At 41.7% G+C, this 22,339-nt stretch overlaps 3 protein-coding genes across 7 annotated transcripts; 1 reads left to right on the top strand and 2 right to left on the bottom strand.

The window, feature by feature from the left end:
• Positions 1 to 215: 215 nt before the first annotated feature.
• Positions 216 to 9,753, bottom strand: SDHD (succinate dehydrogenase complex subunit D). 2 transcript variants are annotated; one of them, XM_038005223.2, is made up of 4 exons: positions 9,626 to 9,753; positions 8,624 to 8,740; positions 7,594 to 7,738; positions 216 to 1,193 (listed from the first exon to the last, which is right to left on the bottom strand). In XM_038005223.2, the coding sequence occupies exons 1-4, from the start codon at positions 9,675 to 9,677 to the stop codon at positions 1,028 to 1,030; spliced, it is 480 nt and encodes a 159-aa protein (XP_037861151.1). In that variant the 5' UTR covers positions 9,678 to 9,753; the 3' UTR covers positions 216 to 1,027. The 2 variants fall into 2 exon arrangements, with proteins under 2 accessions (XP_037861151.1, XP_008019054.1); XM_008020863.3 differs by lacking the exon at positions 7,594 to 7,738.
• A 59-nt stretch (positions 9,754 to 9,812) lies between these two features.
• Positions 9,813 to 11,438, top strand: TIMM8B (translocase of inner mitochondrial membrane 8 homolog B). The gene is made up of 2 exons (XM_008020849.3): positions 9,813 to 9,946; positions 11,121 to 11,438. The coding sequence occupies exons 1-2, from the start codon at positions 9,863 to 9,865 to the stop codon at positions 11,286 to 11,288; spliced, it is 252 nt and encodes an 83-aa protein (XP_008019040.1). The 5' UTR covers positions 9,813 to 9,862; the 3' UTR covers positions 11,289 to 11,438.
• Positions 11,433 to 22,303, bottom strand: NKAPD1 (NKAP domain containing 1). 4 transcript variants are annotated; one of them, XM_008020851.3, is made up of 6 exons: positions 22,201 to 22,303; positions 20,916 to 20,992; positions 18,240 to 18,340; positions 16,019 to 16,168; positions 14,552 to 14,605; positions 11,433 to 14,124 (listed from the first exon to the last, which is right to left on the bottom strand). In XM_008020851.3, exons 2-6 carry the CDS (start codon positions 20,982 to 20,984, stop codon positions 13,617 to 13,619), a joined length of 882 nt encoding a protein of 293 aa, XP_008019042.1. In that variant the 5' UTR covers positions 20,985 to 20,992; positions 22,201 to 22,303; the 3' UTR covers positions 11,433 to 13,616. The 4 variants fall into 4 exon arrangements, with proteins under 4 accessions (XP_008019042.1, XP_008019045.1, XP_008019041.1 ...); XM_008020854.3 differs by having other exon boundaries at positions 11,433 to 14,121; XM_008020850.3 differs by having other exon boundaries at positions 21,643 to 22,261.
• Positions 22,304 to 22,339: the final 36 nt, after the last annotated feature.

Below are 22,339 nucleotides of genomic sequence, written 5' to 3'. Positions count from 1 at the left end.
CTATTTATACCAAACTACTTATACTTGGTATATTTCTGCCTATTACATGTAAGTCCTTTTTGTTTTCCAGTACTTTGTGTCTGATTTACCTAACTGCTAAGCTACCCAGAAGGAAATTTAAACACACAATTTTGTAATCATGCTGTGGATGCAACAGACACCAAATTCTAATGAATAAAACTACTGATAGCTAACATATAAAAGCGGAGAAGACATTTTTATTATACAACATTTTATTTTAAAAAAAATTATCTTCATAGAATACATTTTCACATTAGAGATTCCCACTGTGCGAAAATAACAATTTATTACTTATAGTTTTATATTTGTTTTAGAACAAGTAGAACACATTTGAGAATTAAATCTCAGTTTAGAATTGGAAATATTTTGATACATCTACAAGGGGAAACTTGCCCTTAAATGGAACTTCTCTATATTCAGAAGCACTCCAAGCATTTCTTCCTAGGATTTAGAAATTTATAATGTGAGATGTCAGCATTTCCTAATTTTAAAATTTCCCTAGTATATGAAACCATCAGTAGGTGGTATCCACTGACTAGAGAGGGAAGTTTTAAAAAATTAAACCCTGTCTAATTTTCTGCAAAGTTTTTATTCATTAATTAAGAGTATTTCCCTTTGTCCATTATTGCCAGGGCAAATATGGAAGTTTGATCATATACTAATAGTAATAAAGCTGGATTATCTTCAAGAGATTGATAAATTAAAAGGCAAAAGCTCATATATCATGTTTAGTTATACTGTGAGTCTTATGAGAAGCTAGGAGGCAACCCCATTAACTCACTAGAATATAGAACTCAGTCTCACAATTTCTTAGACACAATTCCTCTCAAACCTTTTCCTCAAAGATTAAATTCTGAAAATAATCTTAAGATTAAGATTATTAAGAGAAAAAGGCTGTCCACAAATGGACTTATCTGTTATTTCTTCCTTATTGTGAGCTGAATGGCATGACAAAGCAGAGGCAAAGAGGCATACATCAATTCTTCAAAGTATGAAGTCAAAAAGGTCAGAGCTTCCACAGCATGGCAACAGCTTTGCAGATGCCCACGTCGTGATAGTTGAAATAGCAAAGCCCAGCAAAGGTTAAAGCTGAAAGTGCCAAAAGCCCTGCCTTGGCAGCTTTCTGCGAGGCATCCCCATGAACATAGTCAGTAACAACTTGTCCAAGGCCCCTAAAGAAAAAGAAAAAAATCATAACATCAATGAAAAATCACAGTGAAATTAGGAGACTACACAGATAACTTGACTGCAAAAAACAATCTGTCAAGTTCAAATGCAATGTCTCCATTTGCCACTCCACTGTCACTGCCATCCATCTGCCACTCCAGTGCACTGTTTGCTTCTTTAGGGGATTCTGTATAGCCTTTTGTGTGTGTATGTCAATAAGTCTACTTCTAGTGAATCTTTTTTTAGAGACAAAGTCTTACTCTGTTGCCCATGCTAGAGTGCAGTGGCCTGATCATAGCTCACTACAGCCTCAAACTCCTGAGCTCAAGTGATCCTCCCGCCTCAGTCTGCCAAGTAGCTGGGACTCCATGCCCGGCTAATTGTTTTTTATTTATTTATTTATTTATTTTTTGAGACAGAGTCTCGCTCTGTCGCCCAGGCTGGAGTGCAGTGGCACGATCTTGGCTCACGGCAACCTCTGCCTCCCGGGTTCAAGCGATTCTCCTGCCTCAGCCTCCCAAGTAGCTGGGACTATAGGCACCCACCACCACGCCCAGCTAATTTTTGTATTTTTAGTAGAGACACGGTTTTACCATATTGGCCAGGCTGGTCTGGAACTCCTGACCTTGTGATTCACCCGCCTCAGCCTCCCAAAGTGTTGGGATTACAGGCATGAGCCACCACTCCTGGTCTATTTTTTCTTTCTTTAGGGATGCAGTCTCACTATGATGCCCAGGCTGGTCTTGAACTCTTGGCTGAAAGTGATCCTCTCACCTCAATAACTAAAAATAACTAAAACCCTACAGTATTTTTAATTAATTCAAAAAGAATTTATTAAGTAGATATTATGTGCCAGAATCTGTCATAAATGTTGGGAGTATAGTAAGTGAGATAGCATCCCTGCCTTTATGGAATATGCTAGTGAATGAGAAGGAAAAAATAAACATATATATACTGTGAAGAAACACTTTAGAAAGGAAGGCGTGAATGAGAACACCCAAACAAAAGTGGCATCTCTAATGAATAGTAAGATTTGTGTGGCTGGAGCACACGGGTGAAGCAGAGATCAGAGGAAGGCAGGGGCCAGTTGCATAGGGTCTTGAAGGTCATGATAAGGAATCTGAATTTTATACAAAATATAATAGGAAACCACTGATATGTTTTAAGCAAGGAGTGACGTAGGTAACGAGTGACCTAATTTTACCATTTCTATAACAGTTTTATTGAAATCTAAGTCAAATGCCATAAAAAATTCACCCTTTTTAGTATACAATCCAGTGGTTTTTTAGTATATTGAGTTGTGCAATCATCATTATTTAATTCCAGAACATTCTCATTACCCCAAAAAGAAACCCTCTACCTATTAGCCCACTGCCCAACTACAAATTTACTTTCTGTCTCTATGGATTTGCCTGTTCTGGACATTTCATATAAAAGAACCCATACACGGCTGGGCGTGATGGCTCACACCTGTAATCCCAGCACTTTGGGAGGGTGAGGCAGGCAGATCACCTGAGGTTGGGAGTTCGAGACCAGCATGACCAACAAGGAGAAACCCTGTCTCTACAAAAAAAATACGAAATTAGCTGGGCGTGGTGGCCCATGCCTGTAACCCCAGCTACTCGGGAGGCTGAGGCAGAAGAATCACTTAAACCCGAGAGGCAGAGGTTGCGGTGAGCCGAGATCGTGCCAAGCCAAGATCACACCATTGCACTCCAGCCTGAATGACAAGAGGAAAACTCCATCTCAAAAAAAAAAAAAAAAAAAAAAAAAAAAAGCCATACAATATATGGTCTTTGTGTCAACTTAGCACAATGTTTTCAATGTTCATCCATGTCACAGCATTTATCAATACATCATTCCTTTGTCTGGCTAATATTCTACTGTATGAATACACCGTATTTTGTTTAGCTATTCATCCACTGACAGACATGTGGATTGTTTCCACTCTTTGGCTATTATAAATAATGCTGCTATGAACATTCCTATACAAGTTCTTTGTGTGGACACGTTTTCAATTCTCTTGAGTATACACCTAAAAGTAAATCGCCGAGTCTATGGTAACTCTAAGGTTAACTTTGTGTTGTAACTGCCAGAATGTTTTCCAAAGTGACTGAAACGTTTTATATTCCCAGCAGAACCACGAGGGTTCCAATTTTCCAAGTCCTCAGCACCACTTACAACTGTCCATCTTTTATTACAGCCATCCTAATGGGGTGTGAGGTGGTATCTCATTGTGGTTTTGATTTGCATTTCTCTAATGACAAATGATGCTGAGCAATTTCTCATGTGCTTATTGGCCATCTGTATATCTACTTTGGAGGAATATAATTTTACATTTTAAAAGGTCACTATTGTTGTAGTATGATGAATGAACAGTGTGGATGGGGGACCAGAGTAACAGGTGAACAGGAAACTAGTTAGAAGGCAACTGAAGTAGCCTAGGTGAGACTGTTGGCTTAACCTAGGCTGGTGACAGGGTGTAAAGTGACAATTCAGACTATTTTTTTTTTTCTAATAATGTCTATTTTCTTTTTTTTTATTTTCCTTTTTAAGTTCTTGGATACATGTGCTGAACGTGCAGGTTTGTTACACAGGTACACATGTGCCATGGTGGTTTGCTGTACCTATCAACGTGTCATCTAGGTTTTAAGCTCTGCATGCAATAGGTATTTATCCTAATGCTCTCCCTCCCCTTCCCCCCCACCCTGATTCAGAGTTTTGTTTTTTTGTTTTTTTGAGACAGAATCTCACTCTGTTGCCCAGGCTGGAATGCAGTGGCGCAATTTTGGCTCACTGCAACCTCCGCCTCCTGGGTTCCAGTGACTCTTCTGCCTCAGTCTCCCGAGTAGCTGGGACTACAGGCAGGTGCCACCACACCCAGTTTAATTTTTGTATTATTAGTAGAGACAGGGTTTCAGCATACTGGCCAAGCTGGTCTTGAATTCCTGACCTTGTGTGATCCGCCCACCTTGGCCTCCCAAAGTGCTAGGATTACAGGCATGAGCCACCACACCTGGCCGATTCAGACTATTTTTTAAAGAAAGAACAGAACTTATGGAATAGATGTGGGGTAAGAACAAAAAGAAGTATGTAGAATGACTCCTAAGAATTTTAGCTTGAGCATAGCTTTAACTGAGAAGGGGGCTTTAAAGGAGAAATCAAGGGAGATTTGGGGGAAAAAAAGAGTGATTTGGCCAATGTTAGATCTGGGATAACTATCACACATCCAAGTGGATGTCAATTAGACAATGAGATAAATAAGTCTGCAGCTCAGAAAAACAGGTCAGATCTGAGCTCACCTAGAAAGAGGGTACAGATGGAGAAATTAAGGCCATGACTCAGCCCTGGAGATTTTGTCATCTCAAGGTCAGACGAGGAGAAGGATCTGGCAGAGGAGACTTCTATGCATCTGGAAAGCCAAAGAAAAGAGACTTATGGGGAGAATTAATTGAGTTGAAGGCTGCTGAGACTTCAAGCAAGTGGAGGACAGAGAACAGACAACCGAATTTGGAAAGATGAAGGACTTTAGTGCCCTTGGTAAGAATAACCTATGTTACATAGTTGGGATAAGACCCTAATTAATACAGGTTAAAAGAGACTCAGTGTTGAGGAAGTGGAGCACAATTATAGACAGCTCCTTCAAGATGGATCACATGTTAGAGAAATATTGCTTACTATACTTGTGATCTAATATTTCATATGCAACTGGAATCTTTTATTTGGAAATGTCTATGTGGTTAAAAAACATCATCAACAACAACAACTCATTCTCCTAACCAGTCCTACAAAACTAGATAATTAAAACCCCTTTAGGCTGGGCACGGCAGTTCATACCTATAATCCCAGCACTTTGGGAAGTCAAGGTGGGAGGATCACTTGAGGTCAGGAGTCCAAGACCAGTCTGGCCAACATGGTGAAACTGTCTCGACTAAAAATACAAAACCGAGCTAGGTGTGTTGGTACGTGCCTGTAATCCCAGCTACTTGGGAGGCTGAAGCATGAGAATTGCTTGAACCCAGGAGGCAGAGGTTGCAGTGAGCCAAGATCATACCACTGCACTCCAGCCTGGGTGAGAGTGAGACTCCGTCTCAAAAAAAAAAAAAAAAAAACCTTTAACACTAGCTAGAAAATGATTCTAGGCCAGGCGCAGTGCTCAAGCCTGTAATCCCAGCACTTTGGGAGGCCGAGATGGGCGGATCACAAGGTCAGGAGATCGAGACCATCCTGGCTAACACGGTGAAACCCTGTCTCTACTAAAAAAATACAAAAAACTAGCTAGGCGAGGTGGCGGGTGCCTGTAGTCCCAGCTACTTGGGAGGCTGAGGCAGGAGAATAGAGTAAACCCGGGAGGCGGAGCTTGCAGTGAGCTGAGATCCGGCCACTGCACTCCAGCCTGGGTGATAGAGCGAGACTCTGTCTCAAAAAAAAAAAAAGAAAATGATTCTGACAAGTCACTTAACCTCCCTGAGTCTTAGCTGCCACATTTGTAAAATAAAAGAGTTGGTTAAGATACTCTCCAAAGTACTTCCAGTTTCAACAATCTGAAAGTGCCTCCATATTCCCCACAATGACAACATATTGTTCCTGCAAAACTTAAAAAGAACAACTCGAGGAACCCAACCTTGAGTTGTTTACCCTCATTTTAGAAGGTTCAATAACACAGAAATTCATACAAACTATACCAGATAAAATAAACAAAAGCTGGGCCAGACGTGGTGGCTCACGCCTGTAATCCCAACACTTTAGGAGGCTGAAGCAGGTGGATTACTTGAGGTCAGGAATTCGAGACGAGCCTGGCCAACATGGCAAAACCCCATCTCTACTAAAAATACAAAAATTAGCTGGGCGTGGTAGTGTGTGCCTGTAATCCCAGCTATTCAGGAGGCTGTGGCAGGAGAATCACTTGAACCAGGAGGAAGAGGTTGCAGTGAGCCAAGATCATGCCACTGCACTGCAGCCTGGATGACAAAGGGAGAATCTGTCTCAAAAAATAAATAAATAAATAAATAGGCTGGGCTGGGTGGCTCATGCCTGTAATCCAAGCACTTTGGGAGGACGAGGCAGGCGGATCACCTGAGGTCAGGCATTCCAGACCAGCCTGGCCAACATGGCAAAACCCAGTCTCTACTAAAAATACAAAAAAATTAGCCGGGTCTGGTGGCACGCGCCTGTAATCCCAGCTACTCAGGAGGCTGAGGCAGGGAGAACTGCTTGAACCTGGGAGGCGGAGGTTGTGGTGAGCCAAGATCATGCCATTGCACTCCAGCCTGGGTGACAGAGCGAGACTTTGTCTCAAAAATAAATAAATAAACAAACAAACAGATGCTGTATACTCATTCATTCAGCAAGTATTTACTGAGTGCTATATGTCAGGTACCAGATAGTAGTTCTATGTTCTAGAGGCACAAGAGCAAACAAACACAGTAAAAACAACAAAATAACCCACCCACATATATCTTTTTTTTTTAAGAGGCAAGAATAAACTATACTATTTAGGGACATACATTTGGGTGATAAAACAAAATGCAAAGAAGAAATTACTATACAAAATAATAAACAGATGATGTAGTATATTAGAAGGTAGTAAGTGCTATTGAGAAAAATAAAGCAAGAGAGATAAGGAATGGTAGGACAGAAACTGCAATTTTGAATAAGTGGTTAGGGAAGGCTTTGTTGAGAGAATGACATTCAAGACCTGAAGGAGATGAAGGAACAAGCCAAGTGTATAGCTAGAAAAAGAGTTTCAGGCAGAAGCAGTAAGAGAAGCCCTGAGACCTGGAATGTCCCTGGCATGTTCAAGGAATCTCAAGGAAGCCCGTGTGAATGAAAGAGAGAGTGCAGCTAAAAATGAGGGAAGAAACAGGGGGGTTCAATCATGTAGAGACCGCAGACAACTCTAAGAATTCTGACTTTGAGTAACATGAAGAGAAAAAATAGGGTTTTGAGAAGAGGAATGTCTTATTCTAACTTAACATTTTAACAGGATCACTGGGTCTGCTGTGTTGGGAATGGACACAAATGGGGACCAGTCAGGAGACTACTACTAGAGTCAAGGATAATGACCAAGTTTGGAGTTTACCAGGTTTAGACTTGAACAAACAGAAAACTGGAAATGCCATTAATTCAGATGGGCAAGAGTGCAGGAGGAACAGATTAGGGGAGATCAGAAACTCAGTTTGACAAGCTACATTCAAAATGTTATTAGATATGGAAATCGAATTGAAAGACATTGAATAGGCAGGTGAATATATAAATCTAGGCATATACATATTTTATATATATTTTAAAGTTTTCAACAAATTTAGAGCATTTCAATTAACTTCTCTCTCATATATAATACATAAGACAAGCTCACAGCAAACAAACTGAGCAGACAACTATACTTGGAATTGCTATACTTGCCAGTGACCATGAAGAGTGAGGGCTGCAGCCAGGGAATAGTCCATCGCAGAGCAAGGATTCAAATAAGCAGCCGGAAGCAGACCCAGGAGCAAAACACTGACAACCCTCTCGCTAGTCCAGTGGAGAGATGCAGCCTTGGAACCCGCTACAGAAAGGACCAGATTCATAAAAGTCAATGTGAGAAACACATCTTTCATGTTCAACATATGCCACACAGTAACCCAAACTGACAGACAGTATACATATAGGATATAACTCTGAGTACAAAGGAAGTAAAATATTAAAATAGTAGTTAAGAGAGAAGCTATCTTTGTTTTTTGAAGTCTTTATCTCTGTTTTTTGAAGTATTTTAGCAAAAGGGTATCACAATGACTACATACTGATTAGAAGTCAGATCCAAGAAGATGGATAAAATACAGAATTGCTCTATTGCTACAGAACTAAGGCAGTCTTGGTTCAGTGAAGTAAACAAATCACCTTATGAATGTAAGTTAGTGGGCTGGGAGTGGGTGGCTCACAACTGCAATCCCAGCACTTTGGGAGGCCGAGGTGGGCAGATCACCTGAGGTCAGGAGTTTGAGGAAGTCAGGAGTTTGAGACCAGCCCGGCCAACATGGTGACACCCATCTCTACTAAAAGTACAAAACTTAGCTGGGCATGGTGGTGAGCACCTGTAATCCCAGCTACTCGGGAGGCAGCGGCAGAAGAATTGCTTGAACTCAGAAGGTGGAGGTTGCAGTGAGCCAAGATCATGCCACTGCACTCCAGCCTGCACAACACAGCGAGACTCCATCTCAAAAAAAAAGAAAAAAATTTTAAAGACTTAGGCTAGAAGGTCTTCTATGATTATAAATGGCATCATTCAACCGTAATGGTACTAATCTGCCCAAAGGTGTAAATTAGGTCTTCATTTGACACAGTTGGACACAAGAGTCCCCCCTACAGGTAGGAAGTCCTGCTCAAAGCATGACAATTAGTGAAGGTAAAGATGGCTAGAGCCCAGAAAGCAGCAGCAATGGAGAGAACATACAATGGTGCCTGGGTGACAAGTGAATGTGCTGCACTCCACACCATTCTGGGATAGGTCGGTCCTGAAGAAATGCTGAGATATGAGCAGGTCTGACCACTGGGGTTCGCAGCAACAGAGCTGAGGAAAGAGTCATTAGGATGATCATAAGAATGCCTCCTTTAACAGGACTGAAAACTTTCTAAATGACCATAGGTAAGCTACTTAACCCTAAATAGGGAATAACATCTCATCTGTAAAATGATGATAGCATCTATTTCACTGGGGTTACTCTGAAGTTAAGACTAGGGAACATCCTACTTTATTTAATGACACCTCAGGCATTCTTTAACCTAACTCAGTAATCTGGAAGTCATGAGAGACTTTTCCCCTAAATTCAATCGCCAAATCCTATTGGCATATCTCTTTAACATTTCTTGAAACAATCTTCTTTTCTTTGTGCTACTTTCCTAGTTCAGGACCTCATCTTGCCTGAACTACTACGACAGTGTTTTCCTCATCAGAATGAAAGCTCTTTGACGGCGGGAACTACGTTTTCCTTTACATTTGTATCCTAGCATTACTACAGTGCCTGTGGTAGAACAAATACCCAGGTTAAATGATTTTCGAACTGATCCCCCCGTCCACTCCCACACCCAAACACACCAACTCCAGAAGAAACGGGCAAGCGCCTAACCCTCTTTCCCAATTCAGGGTGGGAGCCAGTGGGGAGCATTCTAGGGACAGTGAACGGGGAGAAAACAGAACTCCTATGTGGATTAGCCTCATCAGGACTGCAACTTCCAGAGCGAGCGCTCTTCCTGATTCTTCCGTCAACTCAGCTCACAGCAAGTGAAATACACGTTTGGGTAAACATCTGGACCCCTAGACTACAGTGGTCATTGCCGTGATTTCGGGATTTTCTTCTCCTCAAGAGACCTCCCACCCGGCAGATGAGTCCTCACTTCCATCCCGTTCCCTGGCTGGAGGTTGTGCTAAGCACCTCAGGGTGCGAAGACCCCTCACCTCGGCCTCCTTGGGCACCGCAAAGGGCACTCAGCCTCCAGACAACCGCCATCTCGTTCCTGAGGGCTCAAGGTCATCCACCAACCCGGAAGCACTTAGGCGACAATTCCTACCCACGATGACGAAAGAAAACAGGGAGGAGGAAAATGCTGGGAGAACCGGAAGTCGATAGGCGGGGCACACCCGTCGCGCTTGCGCAAACACGGTTGTCGGAAAGTGGCGAGCCTGAGGCGAACAATGGCGGAGCTAGGTGAAGCTGGTGAAGCTGAGTTGCAGCGCCTCGTGGCCGCCGAACAGCAGAAGGCGCAGTTTACTGCACAGGTGCGGGGGCGGGGAGGGTGAAGGGAAAGGAAGTTTCACCTTCCTTGCTGGTCCTGGGCACGCTCGCAGGTCTGTACACTGGCGGCTCGCTGGTGCTCGATCCCGGCAGCATCCCATTCCCCTCACAAAAGACAAGTCATGGCTCTCCTGTCCCTGGTGACTGGTAGTGCTCAGGTCCCGGCTACGTAAGCGTAGCGTGGAGAAAAGAAAAGGTGTAAAGCAGGGAAGAAGATTTGGGCGACGCAAAGGTACGGAAGCCTAGTTAGCCGGCGATATGACTGGACTGGCATTCAAAAGATCTGGTTCTCATCCTCCCTCTGCTCCTTGCAGGCCACGTGCCCGTAGAAAAGATACTAATCCACTGTGGGTTTTGGTTTCGCCGTCACCCCACTGCCTCACTGAATTGTGAGGACCGTATGCGACAATGTATTTGAAAACGACTAGAACATTATTGGAGGAAGGTGGACTCTGAAGTAGTCGCTGTAGAGTATGGATTTAGAACAAGGGTTTGGAGCCCTTCGGACATGGTTCTAACCCGGCCTGACTTCTTGCTGGCTACCTGACCTTGGACTACGTAATCACGCCTCTTAAATGGGAGGTGATGACAGCTATCCTTGAGGACCTTAGAGAGAACTGATTTCTTAGTAACCAGCCTCACAAATAGTAAGCTCTTGGGTTATTTTTTTTCCTTTTGGGTGGGAGGAAGAGGGTGCTTGGAGGATGACCAGCAGGAACCCTGGCTAGAAATCTTTGGGCCCTGAACATGCAAATGAAAGTGCACATAATTTTTGTGCCTGTATGTGCATTCTTCTGGGGAGTGGATCCATAACCCCCAAAAGGTTAATGGAAGAATTACCTTGTCTAGGGGATAGGTTTGGAATGAGTGCAATAGTTTGGGGAAATTAATTGGTTCCCTAGTTTGTTCACACTGGTGCTAGCTACTTTGGGGAATATAAAAGGTTATTAGTCCTACCTGAGAATGTACAATCTGTAGGGACGAGGATCTGGATCAATATTGGTGACTAATTAGGAAATGAAGAAAGAGAAGAGCCCAAAGTGACTCCGTGGTTGATTTAAAGAATGGTTTTGTCAGGTGTCAAAAAGTGAGAAGTTAATAAACAAGAGTTAGGCCTATCTGCAAACCCAAATGGTTACTATTTTTCTTTCCTTTTAGGTGCATCACTTCATGGAGTTATGTTGGGATAAATGTGTGGAGAAGCCAGGGAATCGCCTAGACTCTCGCACTGAAAATTGTCTCTCCAGCTGTGTAGACCGCTTCATTGACACCACTCTTGCCATCACCAGTCGGTTTGCCCAGATTGTACAGAAAGGAGGGCAGTAGGCCATCCCCCAGGAGAATGACAGAAGCAAAGGACTTGTTATTAAGCAGACTTAAGGGCCTGTGGGGGAAGGCTGTCAACCCATTGTCAGATCAGCATCAGGCTGTTATCAAGTCTGTTGGTGCTAAAAAGTAAAAGATGAAATGTTCAAAGAGTGAAATTTATTTATTTGGAATTCAGAAATTCCAGGTTGTTATCATGTCAGTTACTCAATAAGTGTGAATTCTCCAACTCTTCTTTTAATCCCATTTTAGAATTTAATATAGAGATCTCTGATTGGCAGGAACACTAGAAATAAATGTTCCATGGCCAGTAGTGCAAATGGGGGATTGTAGGTTTTTACAAAACCACCCTAAGCCATATTAAGGGGGTTGGAAGAACCATCAAAGCCTAAGGCATAGAAGAAAATTTGGGGTTAAGAAAGGTGAAGAACAGAAAACAGCTTTATTGCTTATACACGACCAAGAAAAGGTAAACATGGCAAAAAAAAAAAAAAAAAAAAGGCAAGATGTGTATTCCTTGGGAAAGAGCAAGCCTGCTAGCTTGGCAGGAAGGGAAGGTCAGGACCCAAATAGAGCTAATTTCCTGGAGATGGCCTGTTATACTGGCCCATTTTCCTGAGTCTGTTCTTAAAACCAGTACTTTCAGGGCACAAAAACAATGCATGCTAAAAAATATATGGCCAAAGCTCCTTCCAACAAAGATTTAACTTGCTCCAGGAACAAAATAATTGCTTTAGGTTAAGAGGTAGTAATTAAGAGACTATTCCTCTCCCTTTAGGCCCCCACTAATCCCCAAAATAAAAATACACACCATGGAACATTGACAATTGAGTACCAAAGTATTAAAATTTCAAATAAATATCCCAAAAGGTAGCACCTGCTCATAGTTAAGGGATAGGGCACCTCTGTCCAACCATGTATTTCAAGACCAAGCACTTTATTAGAAATCTGTCCCGTAAAGAGAACAAATTTAGTAGTTAGAACTAAAAATACCAACTCATGGAATGTCATCATAGTTGTATCTACTGCTGGTGTCTTACACTGTCATGCTACCGTGAAGTAATTCTGTATTACACATCAGGAAAGTAAGGCCAGGAAGGTGAACTTACCTGCTCTGGGCCTCCTCATAACCAATGAGTGGCAGAACCAAGACCAAAAGTCTGAGTTTTCAAGCTTTTTACTCAGCCCATTAAGTGACAACCAGGAAAAAATAACAATATGTCACTTGATCTTTCTTCCCATAGTGAAAAAATTCACCTGTGTTCTGCCAGCCTTCTTTCAGTGATATTTTGGTTTCTTAAGAATTGAACATACTAAGGATCACAGTATAGCGAAGGGAAATAATGTGGTCTCTGCTTGGTGCTTTAATCCAAAGGCAGACTGGGAAGAAGTGGATATGTCCCTGAGAAGCCTATTTCGTTTTGGAAAATAATTCAACTTAGTTTCAGGGAAAACCTAAACTTCATTAACAGATTTAGAAATAAACAAGACAACATTTAAATGGCAGTTGCTGCCCTGAATCCAGAGTACCATTAGACAACATGATTATTTCCTAATTCTTCCCCATTTGGTAGAGGGTTATCTATGACAACTGAAGAAATAATTTGAACACAAGTCCATTTAGGCAAATATACAGCAATGGAACTAGAAAACCATTTACTATCCAATTAACCATGTTTAGGCGTATACTAAGTATAGCTATCTGCCCCGTCCAGCAGGGAAATTTGTGAAAACTCTAGTCCCTTCTAGTAAGTTGTCTGTGGATGTTATCATGAAGGGAAAAGGTTTGTTCTTCGGCCCATTTCCTGATTAAGTAAACTGGACCACACTTGTGGGGTCAAAATACAGAAGGATCAAAGCACCAAGGCTAAAGACAAGTCAGTTGTGACACCTGCTATATAAACAGAGAGCAATATAGTGTTGCCTTGTCATACCATCCTACACGGCATTAGTTCCAATCCACCTCTTGATCCCAGCCCTTGACTTCCCCAAATTCAATATTCTGATTGGTGTACCCGGGTCACTATTGGACCCAGCTTTCTGGGTCCTTTAATCTGCTGTATATGCACTCTACACTAAACGTAATTAATGCAAAAAAAAATAATCTCTTCAAGAAACCTTCATAACAAAATACCAGATTCCCCTTTAACAAGAAAAGGGGATCAAGCTTAACGCCAAAATAGAAGACAAGAAGTCTGTCAGAACATAAGGATGGCACAAGACAGCTCTGACCTCAGGCCCTGTGCTGAACAAGAGTCACTGGCAAAACCACAAGAAGTAAGAACTGTAAATATCCACAGTCATGTGGAAAACAAAAGTGTTTCCCATTTAGTCATCCTCTGAGCTCTCAGCAGACCTTTCATCTGTAGCTACTTTCCAATTTGTGCGTCTGTTTGTCCTCTCCTGTATTTCACTGTTGGCTACCGGCGTATGGACTTTTTTCTCTCTCTTTTTCCTTTTGGTTTTCTTAGTGTCTCTTTCCTCACTTTCCTCAGAACTGCTGGATGCTGAATCATCTGAATGTGAAGTGTTACCTTCTGCCTCTAAGAATAAAGCAGGTTTTTTGAGAGACTTTTTCCTGGATTTTTTCTTGCGCTTATGTGGTTGTTTCCTTTTCCTTGTACCAGAAGCCCCCGTTTCTTCTGAGAACTCACTCGAGGAATCTGCTGTTATATCTGTGGCTTCCTTTTTGCTTTTCTTCTGTTTTTTGTGTGACCTTTTTTTCTGCTTTTTTTTGTGGGATTTCTTTGACTTCTTGTGTTTGTGGGATTCATGGGTAGATGACTTTACCTGGGGAGATGTTTTTTTCCCGTTGGTAATATCTTGCTGATCACTACTAATAAAAAAGTAAAAAATAGAAGCTTTTATGTAAAAAAAAAAGCATATTATTTTAATATTTTGCATTCTAGATAAAAAATTGAGATTAACATCTGAATTTTAAATCAGCACTTTAACATATACTTTAACACTTTAATATTCTCATTGAGTTTTTGTTTCCTCTTCTTTAAAATGAAGGTAAAAATTCTAAGCTGCCATACTGGGTTACTGTATGGAGTACTATATATAAAAACCAAAATGCTTACAGACATGCCAGACATCAACCACAGAATGGCAAAACAGGGATCATCTCCTGACTAAATCAACTATTGTTTCTCTAGCTATATTTTCAATGGCAAGTATATTCTTTGTAAAAGTTAGAAAATCAGTTTATAATACAGATTTTGTACCATCTTAGTTTCTTTTGGTAAGTCCATTTTCCTTACCTGTCTGTTTCAAATTCTTCAGGGTATAACTCTTTATAACCACTGTGACCCCATCTGTAATATGACACACCATATGTATTGTTAAAGCAATGCATACGTTTTTGGAAATTAAAATTAGAAAGACTTTGGAGTACATGCATACACAAACATAAACACAAAATAGAGATATGGTAGAACCAAGCCCACATTACAGCTCAGTAACAGCTACATTTCCTGTATTGTGCACTATCATTTCAGACACAGAAGATTCTTTGGTCCATTTGTAAGAGAACTTGCCATTGTTTTAAGAAACACTAACGAACCTTACACTCTGCTCTTTAGCTGTGAAGCACTTTTATAAAAACACTTCATAATATCATGCTGTCTACATGGGGACAATTTTTTTTTTTTGAGATGGAGTCTCGCTCTGTTGCCCAGGCTGGAGTGCAGTGGCACGATCTCAGCTCACTGCAACCCCTGCCTCCGGGTTTCAAGTGATTCTCCTGCCTCAGCCTCCCGAGTGGCTGGGACTACAGGCACGTGCCATCATGCCCAGCTAATTTTTATATTTTTAGTAGAGATGGGGTTTCATTATGTTGCCAAGGCTGGTCTCGAACTCCTGACCTCATGATCCGCCCGCTTCCCAAAGTGCTGGGATTACAGGCATGAGCCACCGCACCCAGCCTTATTTTTTATTTTTTTTTCTTTTTTTCTTGAGACAGAGTCTCACTCAGTTGCCAGGCTGGAGTGCAGTGGTGCAATCTCGGCTCAACTGCAACCTCCACCTCCTGGTTTCAAGCGATTCCCCTGCCTCAGCCTCCCAAGTAGCTGGGACTACAGGCTCATGCCACCACGCACAGCTAATTTTTGTATTTTTAGTAGAGACGGGGTTTCACCATGGTGGCCAGGATGGTCTCAATCTCTTGACCTTGTGATCCACCCGCCTCGGCCTCCCAAGTACTGGGATTACAGGCATGAGCCACTGCACCTGGCCTATTTTTTTTTTAAATAACAACTTTATTGAAGTATAAATTCACATATCATAGAATTCAAAGTGTAGTGCCTCCAGCCCAGGGCAATCACTAATCTACCTTCTGTCTCTATGGAATTGCCTACCACATAAATGGATTCATACAGTTATGTGTGGACATAGTACATACATAGAATCATACAATATATGGTCTTTTGTGACTTGGCTTCTTTCTTCTCACTTAGCATAATGTTTTCAAGGTTTATCCATGTTGTAACATATATCTATACTTCATTTCTTTTACTGCCAAATAATATTCCATTGTATGGATGTATCACATTTTGTTTACCCATTCATCAGTTGACAGACATTTGGATTACTTGGCCATTATTTTTTGGGGCCATTATTAATAATGCTGGTATGAACATTTGTACACAAGTTTTTTGTGGGGACAATTAATTTTGATAAGTACACATTCTCAGGCCAAATATTAATGCTCACAGGAATTAATCACAAACCTGTCTGGCATGTTAGCTTCATAATCATATAACTTCTTGTTCCAGGATTTTGCCTTAAGAAAATCATCTTCCAGTGTCCCAGAAATTTCATTCTTTGGCCTCCAATAGTCTCTTTGACTTTCTTCATCAAAACCATCACTGCGCATCCGGCTAAAAGAGAAAGCAGAACTTTTAGATGTAAAAGCAATCTGTGAGTTTACTTTATGGAACATCATGCACAAAACTCATGGAACAAGTTGAGGGGGAAGGAAACAACATGATACTGTTTGAAAAAAAAAAAAAAAGGTAAAGACATCTGTTCCTCTCTATACATCTGTAAAGTCCAATGGAAGAAATCTGACCAGGCCTAGTGTGGTGGTTCATGCCTCTAATCCCAGCACTTTATCTGTTCCTCTCTGTACATTTGTAAAGTCCAGTGGAAAAAAATCTGACCAGGCCAGGTGCAGTGGCTCATGCCTGTAATCCCAGCACGTTGGGAGGCCAGGGCAAGTGGATCACTTGAGGTCAGGAGTTCAAGACTAGCCTGGGCGACATGGTGAAACCCTGTCTCTACTAAAAATACAAAAAAAGTAGGTGTAGTGGCGCACATCTATAGTACCAGCTACTTAGGGGGCTGAGGCAGGAACCCGGGGAGGCAGAGGTTGCAGTGAGCCCAGATCATGCCATTGCACTCCAGCCTGGGCAACAGAGTGAGACTCCGTCTCAGGAAAAAAAAAAAAAAAAATCTGACCATTAGTACACATCCTATTGCAAAGCATAGAGAGATGAAATCAACTCTGGACTGTCATGTGATAGTTCACTCGCTGATTCTCAACTAGGAAGGCATGCAAAGAAGGAAGCAGAACATAATCATAGCTAGGGACACTTCAAACTACCCTAGAGATTCTGAAATACACTTCCCTCTGTGCAAACCAGCAACTTACTATAGAGAGGTCCCAATAACAGTGGGAACAAGGTCTAACCCATGGGAATAGTTGAGTAGGAAAAAAGTTGAGAACCATTGATCCAGCTTCTGTTTACCACTTCTACTAACTAGCCAGTAAGCTGCGAATCAGTTATCAAAAATTCGTAAGGGGCCAGGCCCAGTGGCTCACACCTGTAATCCCAGCACTTTGGAAGGCCTAGGCGGGTGGATCACTTTGAGCTCAGGAGTTCGAGACCAGCCTGGCCAACATGGTGAAACCCTGTCTCTACTAAAAATACAAAAATTAGTCAGGTGTGGTGGCAGGTGCCTGTAATCCCAGCTGATTGGGAGGCTGAAGCAGAATAATTGCCTGAACCCAGGAGGCGGAGGTTGCAGTGAGCCAAGACCACACCATTGCACTCCAGCCTGGGTAACAAGAGCAAAACTCCATCTCAAAAAAAAAAAAAAAAAAATTGTAAGGGCCTCTTACGTACCAGGTATTGGTCTAGTGGGCAGGAATATAGCAGCAAATGAGAAAATCACAAGCCCTGCTCCTAAAGAGTTTAAGTATTTCTTATATATATAGCTCTTACACTTACAAGCATATAAGGATGTTCCCAATTATTCAAGCATTCCTAGGCCTCTCCACAAGGAAAACACAACTAACCTTGCATAATCCTTCATCTTTACACTCACTCAAGCTATTAAGGTAATGCGAAAAGGCTGTTGATCTGGTGAAGAGGGCGAATACATAGGGTGAAGAAAAGTCTGAGGCTGGGCAAGTGGCTCACGCTTATAATCCGAACACTGGGAGGTTGAGGTGGGAGGACTGTGTGAGCCCAGGATTCTATACCAGCCCGGGGAACACAGCAAGACACTGCCTCTACAAAAAAAAAAAAAAAAAAAAAAAAAAGCTAGGCATAGTGGCATGCACCTGCAGTCCCAGCTACAAAAAGAAAAGCCTGAAAGAATGAAAAATTAATAGAGAAAGGAATGACTGATCAGCTTAGTGACCACAAGATTCCAGTAGAAAATCTTAAGTTAAAAGCTATCAGGTAAGGTTAGAAGCCACAGAACCCTACACATTCATAATTGTTCAGGGAGAATTTTTTAACTCTCCATTGTAAATAAGTACAAAGAGTAGGGGCATATGCATCATAGCCATTATCTTTATGCCTAGATTTACGAAAGAGGAAAGGCTTAAGGACTCACAGAACTAAATTCATCTATCCTTAATATACCAAAGTATTTTTAAACAAAAGTTGATGATTCTGAAAAAGATGAGAATTATTTTAGTTCTCAGAGCTGCAACTTCACCTTGAACTGCTGGGTAGCATTTTCCTTTTGGTCCCCCGGTAAGCATCTTCCATCTGTTTTTCCAGTTCTCTTATTTTCCACATATCTGATTCCTCCTGAATCTAGAAGTTTTAAAAAGGAAAGAAATAAAAATAAGTTACTAAAAATAACTTTACATTACAGAAAAGTAACTAACTGGCCGGGCGTGGTGGCTCACACCTGTAATCCCAGCACTTTGGGAGGCCGAAGCAGGCAGATCATGAGGTCAGGAGTTCAACAGCAGCCTGACCAACATGGTGAAACCCCATCTCTAATAAAAATACAAAAATTAGCCGGGCACGGTAGCATGCACCTGTAATCCCAGCTACTCAGGAGGCTGAGGCAGGAGAATCCTTGAACCCGGGAGGTGAAGGCTGCAGTGAGCCGAGACCACACCATTGCACTCTAGCCTGGGTAACAAGAGCGAAACTCCGTCTCACTGTGCCACTGCACTCCAGCCTGGGCTACAAAGTGAGACTCCGTTTCAAAAAAAAAAAAAGTAACTAACTGAAAATACAATCTGACTAATTATTGGGCTACAGACTGGGCTATGATCAGGAACCTGGCAAACAAATTGGTTTCTCTAGAAAGTGGCTGAACAGTCCAATCCAGTAAATCTCAAATATCTAGAATTATTCCCCAATAGAATTTTTAAACCCCTGCATAAACATCACCTTATCAATTTTGCAATTATGCTGTGATTAGCAAATGATAATGCCACATTTCCAAAAGGCAATGTGATTTTAATTGTATCATCTCAATTGAACTTTAAGCAATCTCATGAGGAAAATAAAGCAGCCACCATTATTACATTTTACTGTAAAGAAACAAAAGCTCAGAGATTTTACCAAAGTCAAAAAACTAGTAAGGACAGGTCTTTAAACTCCCTAAGCTATAAATCTCTTCTCATAACATTATAATTTTTGTCAAAAATAAAATAAACAGTATGGCTGCTAGAGAATTTCTTGAAAAGCAGAATGTGATTACCCAAAGAACAAGAACACATTTTATTTCTAAGTCTTCCCTCATAATTTCATTAGATCTGTGCTAGATTTATCTTTTTCTAGTTGCCATTTTAAATCTAAGCTTACTATACAACTAGGGGCAGGCTAACATAATGGCACAGGCAGTTTGGGTAACAGTTTTACCCTCGCCCATAATTTTAAAAATCAGGTGATATGATAGTAATAATATGATCAAACCAAAAGTAGTAGTTTACTGAAGAAAACTAAACCAGGGGCCTTGGCCCTCTTTTCATTATATGTGCTCTCCTAGGTGACCTCATCTACTCTCATGACCTCTTATCATCAACCTATACATCAATAATCCCGAAACCTTTATGTTCAGCCCCAACTTTTCTCCTCTACTCCAAGTCTGAATTTTCAACTGTTTGGACATCCTATAAGCACCTCACCATCAACATGTTGAAAACCAAATTACCTTTCCTATCATAATTGGCCCCTTTTTTGTTCTTTATCCCAATTAAGAGAATCATCATCACCCACCCAGTCACATAGGTGGTTACACAGTTGACCTTGAACAACAGCGATCTCAACTGTGCAGGTCCACTTATCCTCAGATTTTCTTCCACCTCTGCCACCTGTGAGATAGCAAAACAAGCCCCTCTTCTTCCTCCTCAGCCTACTCAATGTGATTTTCTTAATAAAATGTTCTTTTCTCTAGCTACTTTACTATAAGAATACAGTATATAATACATGTAACATAAAAAATATGTGTTAATCCACTGTTTATGGTATTGCTATGGCTTTCAGTCAGTAGCAGGCTATTGGCACTTAAGTTTTGAGGGAGTAAAAAGTTATACATGGATTTTCGACTATTCAGGGGGTTGATGCCCCTAACCCCTGCATTGTTCAAGGGTCAACTGAATTCAATTCCATTCTTATCATTATCATTTAATTAGCCACCAAGTTCTTTGGACTCTCTCCTTGCTGTCACTAATTTCACGCGAACCCTCATCACCTCTCACCTGTAATACTGCAATTGCCTCCTAATTAATCTCCCTACTGTTTCTCCCCATCTGATTCATTCCCCACCCATCTGACAAACCATCTTTCTAAAATATAACTATGATCATGTCACATCCTGTTTAAAAACATTTGATGGCTTCTTTACTGCCTAGAGGAAAAAGTCTCAGTTTCAAACATCACAATCCAACTCTAATGACCACTGAGGTCTTATCTTCTGCGCCTATCCCCTGCATTCCCCACTTTCTGGAAAATTCTTGCCATGCCCCGAGTGATTAATGCTCTTTCTTGTGGCCATATTAATGCATGATGCTCTCTATCCAGAATGATCTTTCATACCTAGTAAGCTTATACTTATTCAAGAACCAGTTTAAATATCAGCAGCTCAAATACCACTAATTCTGTAAAATCTTTTCTAATTCCCCAGGGTAGATTTTATTATTTCCTCCTTAGTGCTCCAAAGCACTTTGCAAATATCTCTGTTATACAGTACTTATCAAACTGTATTACAATTATCTATTGTATTCATCATTTTATTTCCTACTTTGTACAAAAGCTTTCAAAGAGTAGATGACAAGAATATTCTTTGTATCTCCCAGTTGTGCCAAAATAATGCTTGGCACACTGCTTGCTTTCAGTAAGCACTGAGGAGTAACTAGGTTGTACCTCCCACCTTATTGTGAGCATCTGTGTGCCGGATGACATTCCTCAGGAGAACTTTCCCCAGTGGAATCCGGGACATTCTTCAATCTGAAATGAATCAACAAATAACGTTTAGTAATAAGTTATTTTATTACTTTATCTTTTCTTAAATTTTATAAAGAAGCATGAGGTAAAGGAAAGATCACCGAACTAGAAGTCAGAGATCCTAAATAATAGTTTTCCCTTTACCATTAAAAGAGGGAAATGCCTAAACACACTAATGTGAGATGAAAGGAAATAATGTACATTAAAGTTCTTTGAAAATGCACAAGACTGCATAAAATTAAGGCTTTCATGAGTACCATTTTATTTAATCCTCATAATAACTATTTTTTATATGAGGCAAATATCTCCATCCCTATTTTGTAGATGAAGTTCCCTTAAACCTGTCATGCCCCAAGCCACATAGTCCCAGGCAAATGATGTATATCAATGTCTAGATTAAAAATCAAACCTCCAATCCCAATATTAGTTTGCAGTGAGGCAAATACGTAGATTTGAGCGTATCAGGAACCACAGGTGTCAACAGTAACAGAAACTGATGACTCAAAACATCAAATGCAAAGATGTCCTAAACTTCTCCATTTGGGAGCGTTTTATTTCCTACTTGGTACGGAAGCTTCCAAAAACTAGATGACAATAATATTTTCGTGTGTAGCTAGCACGGGCTTTGTGAAACCATCCCAACGCTCACTCACCCCTTGATCCTGAGGAAATCAGGCATCTTGTTAGTGAGACGAAGAACCACTCCATTACAAGATCTCCTCCGACCCAGGAAGCCAAGGAGTCAGGGCTCAAAGGCAGCTCTGCAGCTTCACCCGAGTCCTTCGTGAAAACGCAGCCTTCCCACTGGTTAATCTGCCCTCACCTGTGGCCCAGGCCACTGCCGCCTTTCCCCCAGCCCAGATCGACAGGCAGATCTCTCTCGCGGACTGAGGCCGGAGACTGAGCCGGCGCGGAATTCGGACAGCCCGGTTGACCCGGGCATTCCCCCCTCACGCTCCTCTGGGACGAACCCCGGGGGTAAGTTTCACTCCCCAGAAAGGATGGGAACGCTTTGGATGGCTATGGCCTTCGGTTGGGCCCCAGGAAGTATCTAGGGGGCCTGAAGCAGGGGTTGAGGTTTCCAAGTGGAAGACAGAGTAAATATCCCCATCTTTGTCACCGGGATCCCTGTCCCTCAGCGGCCTCGGAGCTCCCGGTAACCTTCCCTCCAAACGCCCTCCCCACACAAATACACACAAACACACCCATACCGTGCGCCGCTGCCTCGCGTGGCGGGGTGTACGGGGGAAGAAGCGGTTTGGGAGAAAAAGGAGGAGACTTCCTTTTCAGGCCGGAAGTGGTGCTCCTGAGAAATCGTCCCACCAACAGGCAGCCCAGAGACTCCCAGAA

This window comes from Chlorocebus sabaeus, chromosome 1 (genome assembly GCF_047675955.1).
Source record: "Chlorocebus sabaeus isolate Y175 chromosome 1, mChlSab1.0.hap1, whole genome shotgun sequence".
Classification (NCBI taxonomy): domain Eukaryota; kingdom Metazoa; phylum Chordata; class Mammalia; order Primates; family Cercopithecidae; genus Chlorocebus; species Chlorocebus sabaeus.
The sequence above is the reverse complement of the archived record's forward strand: the minus strand, read 5'-3'. Positions and strand labels throughout refer to the sequence as shown.